The 12,082-nt window shown below is 51.3% G+C and overlaps 1 protein-coding gene across 1 annotated transcript in view; it reads left to right on the top strand.

The window, feature by feature from the left end:
* LTBP2 (latent transforming growth factor beta binding protein 2) overlaps positions 1–12,082 on the top strand; it is an 86,850-nt gene that overhangs the window by 39,575 nt on the left and 35,193 nt on the right. The window contains exons 5-8 of the mRNA XM_090271159.1: positions 2,076–2,246; positions 2,543–2,749; positions 3,601–3,887; positions 4,923–5,025. Coding sequence (XP_090127285.1) covers positions 2,076–2,246; positions 2,543–2,749; positions 3,601–3,887; positions 4,923–5,025 — 768 coding nt within the window. The remainder of the gene's footprint in view (positions 1–2,075; positions 2,247–2,542; positions 2,750–3,600; positions 3,888–4,922; positions 5,026–12,082) is intronic.

Here is a 12,082-nt window from a genome sequence, read left to right as displayed (position 1 = left end):
GACTCTCACCTTCCTGGCCCTGGTCCTTCCGATGTATCCTTCCTGAAAACCCCAGCCTCCCTGGACCAACCCAGCCAGTTGCATCCTTAGCACCTATGGCTGGGCCTCTGCTTCCTGGAAGAGAGAACTGGGGGACCCTGTGGGTTCACACCTCCACACATGCTTGGTCGTCACCCCACAATCCTCCCCTGTGTGCCTGGACACACTCATTCCTCAGAGCAGCTACTCCAGTGGCTCCCACTTTCCCAGGTCCCATCCCTCCAGCACATGGACGCGCCTGCTGCCTCCCAGAGAGTCCTCCCTTCCTGCTCAGATGCCCCACCATGATGCACGCTACCTACCCCCTTACCTCAACCTATGCCCAACCTCATTTCCTTTTTTTTTTTTTTCCTTCCCCATTTAAAAAATTGAGGCAAAGTCCTGACCGGTGTGGCTTGGTTGGGCATCGTCCCACAAAGTGAAAGATCGCCAGTTTGCGAGTTTGGTCCTCATTTGGGGCACAGACAAGAGGCAACCGATCAATGTTTCTCTCCCTCTCTTCCCCTGTCTCTAAAAATAAATAAATAAACTCTTTTAAAAATTTGAGGTAAAATTTACATAATATAACATTACATTTTAAAGTGTACACGTCAGTGGCTCTCAGTATATTCACAATTTGTCACAATTGCCACTATTATCTAATTCCACAACATTGTCATTACTCAAAAAAAAAAACAAAAAACCAAACAAACAAAAAACAACCCTCATAGCCATTAAGCTGTTACTCCCTATGCCCCCCCCCACCAGTCCCTGGCCACACTGACCTACTTTCTGTCTCTATAGATTTGCATATCCTGGACATTTTGCATAAATGGTGTGGTACAATATGTAGCCTTCTGTGTCTGGCTCTTTCAGTTAGTATAATGTTTTTGAGGTTTATCCATGTGGTAGCATGTGTCAGTACTTCATTCCTTTTTATGGTTGATGACCTCCTTCTTGTCATCTTGAAAAGGCTGTGTACCTCTTCTTGTCTAAGGCACACACACCTCCTTTCTTGATTCCTCTGGAAAGCTAGGCCGTCACCTGTCCTCCCCTCAGCCCCTCTGTCCTCCCCCTTCAACCCGTTCTTCTCTTAGCCCTTTCCTGGCAGCATATACACTTCTTTACAGCTCTCTCCCTCTCACATGCGCAGTTATTTATCCATTTTCCTCTGGCTTCCTCTCTCTCTCCTCCCTTCTTGAATGGGTGGCAGATATAGACTTTTCACACTGTCCCTCCCCAACCCCTCTGCCTTCCAGCTTCCCTCTCTGGGCTCCCCACACCAAATGTACAGCCCTCCTTTGAATTTCCAGTGCTACCACCTTTAAGTGAAGTGACCTCAGCTCACACTGCTGCAGTAACTTCCCCACTGGTCACCCTGCCTCCCCTCCCTCTGCACACCCAGCTGGGAGGGCAGTTGTCCTCACCCCATCGCCACCCCTGCCACCATGTTTCCTCTTTGATCTATTACTGGAATTCTTCAGTGACTCCTCACAACCAACCAAATAAAGTACTGATCCTTGTTCTGGAAAGCAGCCCCCGACTCCAACCTGTTTAATCATTCTTTCAAGCTTTATCTTCCTCTTTAGAAAACTCTCCGCTCCAGCACATCTGAGTTACATTCTGCTCTCTGCCCTTCGGTTCAAAGCCTAGTCGCACCACTTGCAACCTAACCATCTCGGAGCCTGTTTCCTTACCTGTAACATGGAACTATTAGATTGGATATAAGGACATTGCCAATATTCAACCATTCTAACCTTCAAAACTGGCAACTTATAACGGTTCAACCTAAACTAATACTCAAGCGGGTTCAGAATTAATGTGCCTAAAGCATGAGCTCAGCTGGCTGCACATTCACATCCCTCAATAAATGCTGGTCTGTGAGCTTCTCAAAGGTGTTACTCTGCCCCAACTGTGGGACCTTGGATCCAGTGGGTACTTAGCAAATGCCCTTGGGATGGACTCAACCCTGGTCCGATGGGCCTTTCTAACCAGCCTCTGGAGGTCGCAGCTGTGCCTCTCAGCCCTGCCCCCGGACCCAAGCCCTCTCTCTGCAGGGCTGAACCTCACGGAGAAAATCAAGAAGATCAAGATCGTCTTCACTCCCACCATCTGCAAGCAGACCTGTGCCCGTGGGCACTGTGCCAACAGCTGTGAGCGTGGCGACACCACCACCCTGTACAGCCAGGGCGGTCACGGGCATGACCCCAAGTCTGGTTTCCGCATCTGTGAGTCCCTTCCACCCTCAGATGACAGTTCCCAGCTGGCTCTCTCTCCCAGGCCATTGTGGGGTGGAGGAAAGGCATGGAAGGGCTCTTTAAAAAGGCAGAGGCTGGTTGTTATCTACCCTTCTTCCCTCCCGGGCCTCCTGGAAAGTCCCCACATTTCAGGAGATGCTGGGCTCCCCAAGTCATGCAGAGTTGCAGTCCTTCCTGCTCCCCCTGCCTCTGCTGTCACTCACTGGCGCCATGGTGGGTGCTGCTAAGTTCTTCCACTGCCAGTCACCTGGAGGTCCGTGTTGTAGATTTCTGCCAGATCCCCTGCCTGAATGGAGGCCGCTGCATCGGCAGGGACGAGTGCTGGTGCCCCACCAACTCCACCGGGAAGTTCTGTCACTTGCCTGTCCCAAAGCTGGACAGGGACCTTGCAGAGAGAGGCTCCCACCACAGGGCCCTGCTGGAGGGCCCCTTGAGGCAGTCCACCTTTACACTGCCGCTCTCCAATCAGCTGGGTGAGTACAGGGTTGGGGTTGTGGGGCTGGGGTGGGGGGGCGCACTGGCTTACCTGATAGGGTGGGTGCCAGCATTGTGGTGGAGGGGATGGTGAGCTGTCTCCAGGCCTTTCTTCACAGTCAAACCTCCCTCCTTCTCCTCGTTCTCGGGGCTCAGTTTTATTCCCTAAACTTCTCTTTGCCCTTCCATTGGAATGCAGCAATATATTTGCCCTTACCCTCTACTGGGTGCTATACATGAAATGAAAGAGTATAAGGACAGAGTTCTGCCTTCAAGGAGCCCACGAACTTGGAAAATAGAGAGAGGATAAATGGGAAAGAGAATAGTGTCATAAAACACTTCATTTTCTCTGCCTTCATTATTAGGTGCCAAGTAAAAGGTAAAAAGTAAATATATTGGAGGTCAGGGAGTGGATGGAGAGGCTGCTAAGCTCAGGGAAGGCTGCATGGAGGAGGTGGGCTTCAGATAGGCCTTAAACAATGGGTAGCCTTTGGTTCCGCAGAAGGAGTTGGGAGGGGTTCCTCTGCAGTGGGACTGACTGCAGCGCAGGCATGGAGGCAAGATCACGCTGGAGCTCAGAGATTGCACAGGATCACAGGGAAGGTGGAGTCAGGATGGTAGTTTAGAAGCTCATCATGAGGGTCCTTCATTGAAAGGCAAAGAGTAAAGGGTTTGTGCTTCATTCTGTCCTCACTGGGGAATTGTGCTGGGATTTGAGTACAGAGTACAGAAATGAAGGAGAATTTGAAGGCGACACGCAGCCAGTGGCCCGCCTGACCCAGGGCTGGTGGACACTCTTCAGGGGGCGGGGCCCCGTTTCCCCGACTCTGACCCCTGCCCCCGTGCCCAGCCTCTGTGAACCCGTCCGTGGTGAAGGTGCACATTCACCACCCGCCCGAGGCCTCCGTGCAGGTCCACCAGGTGGCTCGAGTGCGGGGCGAGGCCGAGGAAGCCCGAGAGGAGAACAGCGTGGAGACCAGCCCCCCGGCCCGGCTCCCTGCCAGCCCAGGCCACAGCTACTGGGACAGCAACAGCATCCCCACCCGCTCTGGAGAGGCCCCTCAGCCGCTGCCCCCAGCGGCGCCCCGGCCCCGGGGGCTGCTGGGCCGGTGTTACCTGAGCGCTGTGAATGGCCAGGTGAGAGAGCCGCTCCTGCCTCAACCCGGAGGCTTCCAGAATAGTGATTGCCCCACCCCCCAGCCCACTCTGCCCCTCCTCTCTCTCTTCCTCTCCTTCTTAGGTAATATGAGTGCCTGAAGAGTCTCCCATTCCCCAGATGGAAAAACTCAGGACATAAAGTTGCCTGAGTGTGGAGAGACTGAGCCTCTTATCTGGGCTCCGCTAGGTACCTGTCAATGCACACAGAAAAGGGCCCATGAGACTCCCCCTCTGGAGGGGCACCAGCCTAAATCCTGGGCTTTCCTGGAACTGAGTCTAGGACCCCTCCAGTGCATGGATGGTGGGGCTGTTAGATTGGGCAAGAAAGATTTTGATATTCAGCTGAGATTGGGGTCACAGAGATGTGGAATTAGCAAATATGGGTTAAACACCAAAGCCTTGGGGGTGCAATGATGAGAGACTCTCCGTGCCCCTCTGGAAGCAACCACAGTCAGTGATGGAAAATCAGGTGAGCTTTTCTGAGTCCAGGCACCTAAGAATAGGGGCTAAGCCAAATCCAGGATGGTTTTTCTTGGGCTTATAGGTCAGTGTTTCCAGAAATCCCTCGTGAGATTAGAGACCTGGAGAAGGTGGGGAGTAGCCAAGGGATAGGGAATTTGAGTCCCCAAACTCTCCCTGGCCTCTCAGCCTGTGGCCTCTCAGCCATGCCCAGGAGGAGGTTGGCACTGTGGGCGGTCCTGGAGTTAGACAGAGGAAAGCCCATCCTTTGAGACCCCCTCTCTGTGGACTGGGACAAAGAAGGAGGCAATTTGCAGACCTGCACAGAGAAGATCTTATCTTGCCTGGGTTGTGTCCCCACCCCTCAAGTTTAGGGTCTGGCTGAGTGGACCGCAGGTCTCTCTGCTTCCTTCTACTGATGCTTTCCTACCCTCCCTTGGGGAGGGGTATCCTCTGACACAGTGGGATACTCTTGTCTCAGGCTTTCCTGGAACATCTCTGTGCACAGCAGCGGAGGGAAGAAGTCGTGACACATGTCTGTGGCCTTTTTTCCAGTGTGCTAACCCCCTGCTGGAGCTGACTACCCAAGAGGACTGCTGTGGCAGTGTGGGGGCCTTTTGGGGGGTGACCTTGTGTGCCCCATGCCCACCCAGACCAGGTGAGTGCTGGGTGCCAGGGTCCAGGCTTGTGTGGGAAGCTGTCCCAGGGCCTGGCCTCTATGGTACCCACCCACCGCCACCCACCTCCCACCAGGGTCTCAGAGGCCAGGCAAGTAGAACATGGCTATGAACTGGGCAGCTTTTCCAGATCTGCTTTGAGGGTACTTCTGGCTGGTGGCCTGGCTCCTGATGACTCAGGCAGCTCAGACCCTCTGCCAGGTGCAGCCTGGCCTACCTGCTCCATCTGGTTGCCTGGGAGAGGTTCCTCCCTCTTGCCAGTTGTTCTTGCTCAGATTTTAGGGATCCTATCCCATGCTGAGCCCTCTTCCATTCCTGCGCCTGCTTTCACAAACCCCCTGCCTGGGTACTAGGGGCCCAGAAGTCTTCATTTGGTGATTTAGTGTTTCCTTCATTCTCTTCCTAGAGAGGCCCCCAGGCCTTCTCCACACCTCCTGTTTCTGCCTCCAGTCTGTGAACCAGGATTGGGTGTCTGCCCCAGCCTTGGATATGGAAAATCTAGTTCCTTGCCCTCTTTTGGATAGTGTGGGAAAACCTAGCACATATTTATTCATTTATTCATTCATGCACTCACTCAGCAAATACTCCCTGGGTACTGCCTCATGTGTGCCAAGCACTGAGAATTCAGGAGTAAGCAAAACGCTGCTCTCATAGGTGTTGATCTTGCAGTTGGGAGGCTGTGACGATAAGTATGGCTTCTGCCCACTCAGCCTGTCTTCTCCCTGCAGACCTCACTTCTGGGCCCGGTCCTGCCATGTATTTCTTTTGCCTGTCAGCAATCAACTCAGTGAGTCAGCTTTGTGGGGGCTCTGGACTGGAGCCCAAAGGTGGGAGGGGCAGAGCTGTTCTTAACTTCAGACCTGGCTTTGGAGCAGTGACCATATTTTCGTAACTAAAAATAAGTATGGATGGATTCACAGTGTAATATAACTTGGGGGAAAACAGCAAAGGGTTATATTAAGCTCCCAGACTTGAACATACCAGTACGTGCCAGGTATCGGTCCCAGCTCAGCCCATTGACCTCTCTGCTCCATCTCTGATCTACAAAATGCGGACAGTAATAGTTTCACCCTCGTGGGGCTGCTGTGGAAGGTTAATGAAATGATGCATGTGCTTAGTGTTAGGGCCATAAACGGTCATTGTTAATGTTATTATTAGAAAGTTTATCTCCAAAAAGGGAAAAGAGAATGGACCCACTGCCCCATGGGAGAGTGCATTAGACTGCTCAGCATCTCCCCCTGCAGGCCAGAGATGTTTTTGGCACTTTTCTTTTTTCCTTGTTTTCCTTCCTGCTTGTGGTCTGGCTGACCCTGGAGACTTCCATATCCCACATTCCACTGTCAGCAACTATTTACATTGATGAAGCAAGTTTAAAGTGCCCCTCATGTGCATACCCTGGACAGACAGTGGAGAACTAGGTAGGAGTAGTGCCTCCTGTCTCCAAGCTTACATCTAGTGGGGGAGGGGGATGCAGACCGGTAATGGGCACCAGTAGGAGGGCTAGTGCAGTGACTAGATAGTGCCAAATGCGGTGGGAACAGACAGCAGAGCCAGGGACACTGATAAGTCCTGTAGCAATATTTTGAAATTCAAAACACTCTTTATAAATATACAAATCTAGGGTGCCAGTGATCCTCTTTATGTGCTAATAATATTGATCAGTGAGCAACCGGCACACATCTGTGCACTGCGTGTGGGAAATCCTAGCTTGAGTTGGTGAATTAGGGAGAGCTTCTTAGAGGGGGTGACATTCAGGATGAGATCTGAAGATTTATCAAAGTAAACCAGTCAAAGAAATGGGAGATTGCTTAACAAACTAGGGAAATTGCAGAGACAGGTGAGACCAAGAGTGAGCAACACTTCCTGGAGCACAGCACACCCAAGGCTGAGCCCCCCCGCCCCCCATCCAAGGTATCACCTCCCACCACCTCCCTTCCCCCCAACCCCAACTGTGTTCAGCACATTCAGCAAGCTGGGCACCAGGGTGCAGACCCTGGAATGTCAAGCATTCTAGCACACCAAAGAACATAATAACAAAGACCAGGGCAATGCAAACATTTAAAACACATCAAAGTGCAGCTGGGCATTGTATAGAGAAGGGGCAAGAGCTGGGAGCCTTGTTTGTGTTGACAGGGTGCCACACACCTAGCTCCACACCCAAGCTGGGGCTGGGCGGGGTATGTTTCTTGAAGGAGGCACGACTAGCAAGCTACTGTGCAAGAATGAGAAAAAAGGAAGGCCAGCTGCCAGGGTGGGATTAGGGATGGTGGGCAAGACTTCTGGGTTCCAGAACATTTTCAGCCCTGGTGGCTTTGCCCCTCTGATCCTCTATTTCTCTGATAAAATAAGGCTTTTCCTCTCGGGGAAGAAATTCCCAATGAAGTGATCGAGCAAAATTGGGGACGAGGGGAGGAACACAGCCAGCAGCCAAGGAGTCATGTGACTTCATTGCTTCCCCTTATTCACCTTTGGCTTCTGAGGCTCTGTGCTGGGCTCTTGATGAAGATCCCTGCAAAATGCTGCTATTCTGACATGGAAGAAGGACTCTCCTGAAGTCTCAGTTAATGGCACAGACAAATTCCCTTTTCTTCCAGAAAAATTCCCTAGTGCCCTCTTTCTCAGGGAGATGCCTAAACCAACCTAGGCTAGCCTATGGTCCCCACCTCTCCCTTCAATGAGTGACAGATGTGACTGACCTTCCCAACCCCTTGGGAGTTATCAAAGGTCCCCGGACTCAGAACATCTGAAGTCCCCCTGCCGGGGTCTGGAGAGAACCCAGCTTTCAAAAGCCACTTTGAATAAAGCCACATTTTTGAGTTTTTGTCTGAGAAAGACAGACATCTGGGTTGACTGTAAAGTTGGCCACTGCCCCATCTGCCTTGGCACTGGCTGTGCCGACCCTAAGGCCCCTTTGCTGGGGCCAGTGGGGCTGGCACACAGCTCAAGGTTTGCATTGGTGGGCTCCAGCTGTTTGCCAGGAGGTCATCTTTCCATCTGCCTGGCATGGGATGAGTTCACCTCAGAACCTGGGCCCCTCCCTGTATCTCCAGGGAGAGCTGACTCTTGCTCTGCCCTTTCAAAGAATTTTGCAGCTTTCCTTCTTAAAAACAATAATAGCCACCAGTTACTGAACTTTTACACTATGCTAGGCTCGCAACCTGCATGATCTCATTTAATTGTTACCACCACCTACAAGCTAAGGCTCTTTATCCCCTTTGACAGATGAGGAAAATTAAGTGCAGAGAAGGCTGAGGTCCAAGATCACACAGTCAGGAGAAGTGGAGCTAGGGTTTAACCACCACGGTGTGTCTGATTCTCAGCTGACCAAGCTCTCCCTAAGTATCCTGGGGAAGCCTGGGCATGCCTAAAGACAACAAAAATCAGCACCCTGAACCATAATTTCACAGACATGAGGAGGCACCATAGGGTTGTATTTCATGAGTTATGTGTCCATGAAGGACAATATCCCTCAAGAAGATTGGGGCTGTGCCCTGGCCGGTGTGGCTCAGTTGGCTGGAGCATCATCCCATAACTGAGGGGTTTGTGGGTTCAATCCCCGGTTGGAGAACATACCTGGATTTCGGATTCAATTCCCGGTCAGGCACATATGGGACATAACTGATCGATGCCTCTCTCTTGCATCAATGTTTCTCTTTCTCCCTTCTTCTCTCCCTTCCTCTCTCTCTTGGGTGAGGAGAAGGAAAAAAAAAATTTTTTTTTCAAGATTGGGATTTAATAGACAGGCAGGGCAGCAACCTGCAGCCCAGGCCTAAGAGTTAACCAAGATGTACTGACAGAATTGTCTTAGGGAGAAGTGTGTAGGTTTGTTCCATGCCATTCAGGAGGGCAAAAGCCGGTGTGTGGATGTTTCTGCTAAGCAGAGCTCAACTCCAAACAGAGTGCAAGAAACAGCTTATTAAAAAGTGCAACTGGGCAACAGGGTGGGAATTGACTGTGGGGAAAGGGGCTGGGGTAGGCAGGACAGGGGAGAGCAATGGGGGGAAATGGGACAACTGTAATAGAACAACAATAAAGCCTGCAACTGGGACTTCTGGTCAAGATGGTGGAGTAGGTGATGCTGTGTTCGCCTCCTCCCACGACCACATCAAAATTACAACTAAGTGATAGAACAATCACCCTGGAAAACCATCTGAAGACTAGGTGAACAGAACTCCTATAATTAAGGATATAAAGAAGAAGGCACATCAAGACTGAATTTTTTAAAAGCTGCAACTGCCCAGCAATAATGGGATGTACCCAGAAGTACCGAGCTCCCCGCCCCAAGGAGTGTGCCTACCTCAATAGAAGGTTTTTAGAAGGAGATGGGAAAAGAAATAGAATTTTGAGGGCATAGAGGTTTGTATATACATCTGAAAACTTATTTGAAACGTTCAATGTAAACAAAGCTTGGGTTTGGCTTGGTTTTGTCAGGGCCCATGAGGAGTGTGACAGACACAGGTCTGCGATACCACCCCCATGGAGGGTGGACAGGTGAGGGCGATTTGGGCATGAGGCCAGGTTGGGGCAGAGAAACATGAGGCAGGTCACAGCAACAGCAGCACTGTCATCACCATCATTGTTGTTCAGAGCGCTTCGTAAGTGCCCAGCACACTACTAAGTGCTTCCTCATTTCATTGTATCCTAACGATATCTCTGGGGGTTTTGGGTGTTACTACCTTTCTTTTACAGAGGAGGAAATTGGGCCTGAAACCCCAGGTCTGCGTGACCCCAGACCTCATCACCTCCTGCGCTGCTTCTTGTGCCCTTGGCATTTGCTAAACTGGAGGACCCCAGCTTGGGGAACAGCTGTGATGGGGTGGAATTCCTCTTCTCTGGGACTCTGGGTGAGATGCCCAGTCTCCTGCTCACAAAAAAAAAAAAAAATGGGATTTTCAGAATTTCCGTTGTTGGGTTGAAAACAGCAGTGTTTCTTTGGCTTGGGGATGTTCTGAGAGCTTCTTCCAAGGGGCTTGAGCATCCTGGGAATTATGCCTGGGATCATGTTAGCACACTCCCTGCACAAGCTGGGCTGTCCCTGACACGTGGCGTTTCTGGCCTACAGAGCACCAGGAGGGATAGGGGTTGGGTGGCTGGATGGCACCTGTCTGAGGCAGGGATCTGACCAGACCTCTCTCCACCTCACTGTTTGTGGTGACAAAGATGCCCACTTTGGCTCTAGAGCCACCCTGAGGAAGCAGTCAGAGCTCATTTTTGGCTGGAATTTCTACAGTATTCGGAGGATCCATTAGGATCTCACCAAGGAGGAAAATCTGGAACAATGAACATTATGATAATTACCAACATGTGACAAGCATCATGCTCAGAGTTTTACATGTGTGTTCAGTGTTCACAATAACCCTCCCAGGAAGGACTTGTCACCCCCATTTTACTGATGAGAAAACCAAGGCTCAAAGAGCTTGGGTAACTTGCCCAAGACTCTCCAGCTCGTGAGGGGCTGCAGACCAGTTTGCTAGTCTTGAGATTGTATGGAAGGAAGGGAGGGAGGGAGAAAGGAAAGAAAGAGGGAGAAAGGGAAGGAGGAAGGATGGAAGGAAGGAAGGAAGAAAAGGAGGGAAGGAGGGAGGGAGGAGGCCTTGGGGAGCACCTAGAGGCTGTGGCAGACAGCCTGCCAGCTTTAGTCTTCCCTTGATTGTTTCAGGAAAGTTAATCCTCACAACAACCCACAAATTGAGTTTCTGTCCCCACTTCTACTGGTGAAAAAATTAAGACTGAAAGAGGTTCAGAAATGTACCCCAGGTCACACAGCTCTTTAGACTGGAGCCGGGAATTGGTTGCGGGTCTGGCTGACCCAGCACCCACACTCTTTCACCTGCCCTGGGAAGCAGAAGTCTCTTTCCAGCTTACTGGCCTGCAGTTTGCACATTGGAGTTCAGCTCCAGGCTGCTCGCGTGCCCCTGCACATGGAGCTCAGCCTCATCTGCCTCATCTGGCATGTGTGTGTGTGTGTGTGTGTGTTCTCTGGGCAGAGAGGTATGTGGCAGGGACCCTCCACATCTCCCTGCTGCAGCCATCTGTCATCACACGCATGGCTTACACACAACCATGTGGCCAGACTTATGTCTCCACCTCCTGCTTCCTGGGCTCTGTCATGGAGTCAGGGCCAAAACTGTCTCCAGAAATTAGTTTTCTCTTGTTGAGGCCTTCCTGAAAGTCCCAGCAGCCAATGGGGGAAATCAGCCAGGCAGGGGCAGGCTGCAGCCAGGGGCCCTCTGCTTCCTTCCTCATATGTGGATAGGGCCCTGGTCAGGGGCCAGAAGACCTGAGTCCCAGGCCCACATGGCTCAGTTTCCTTACACATGTCTGCCCTATGTCATACATGGGCACTTGGTGACGTTCAGACTCCTGGAGTTCAGGTCGATCCCAGCTGACCCCTCAGGAGCTGCTTTCACTTCCTTGGGCCTAAGAGTCCCAACTGCAAGGCCACTTGCAACTTCCAAGTATCTCCTTGCCGCACCCGGGGAAATCAGGGGTTGACGGCCATTCTCTCTCTCTCCGGATCTCACAAATGCTCCTCATGCTCCTCTCTCTCCTCACTGATCCTTGAGCTGACTGAGAGGCCATGAGGGGTAGTGCAGGTCCTTCACCATTTCCTTTATTGATTTGTCATGGCACTTTGGTTATGTACATTGTGGAGCATGTACCCAGTTTCTAATTAGTTTTTCTGACCTCCTCCCGGATATCCTTCTGTTTTTCTTTTCTTTTTTAATCTTCACCTGAGGGCACATGCATTGATTTTAGAGAGTGAGGAAAGGAGAGAGAGAAACTCAATGTGAGAAACATCCATCAGTTGCCTCCCATATGTGTCCCTAACGGGAATTGAACCTGTAGCCTAGGAACCTGGAACCTGTGCCCTGACTGGGGATTGAACCCACAGTCTTTTGGTGTATGGGACAACACTTGGACCAACTGAGCCACCTGACCAGGGGTTCTTGTCTTTTTCTTTATTTCCCATTTACTCTCCTGTTCCCTTGTAAGAAAAATGGGGAGGGGAAGGGAGGGGAGGGGAGGGAAGAGGGA

The sequence above is a fragment of the Furipterus horrens genome, unplaced genomic scaffold (assembly GCF_987537825.1).
Source record: "Furipterus horrens unplaced genomic scaffold, mFurHor1.1.pri manual_scaffold_3, whole genome shotgun sequence".
Lineage (NCBI taxonomy): Eukaryota > Metazoa > Chordata > Mammalia > Chiroptera > Furipteridae > Furipterus > Furipterus horrens.
Note: the sequence above shows the minus strand (reverse complement) of the source record. Positions and strands in the feature narration are given on the sequence as shown.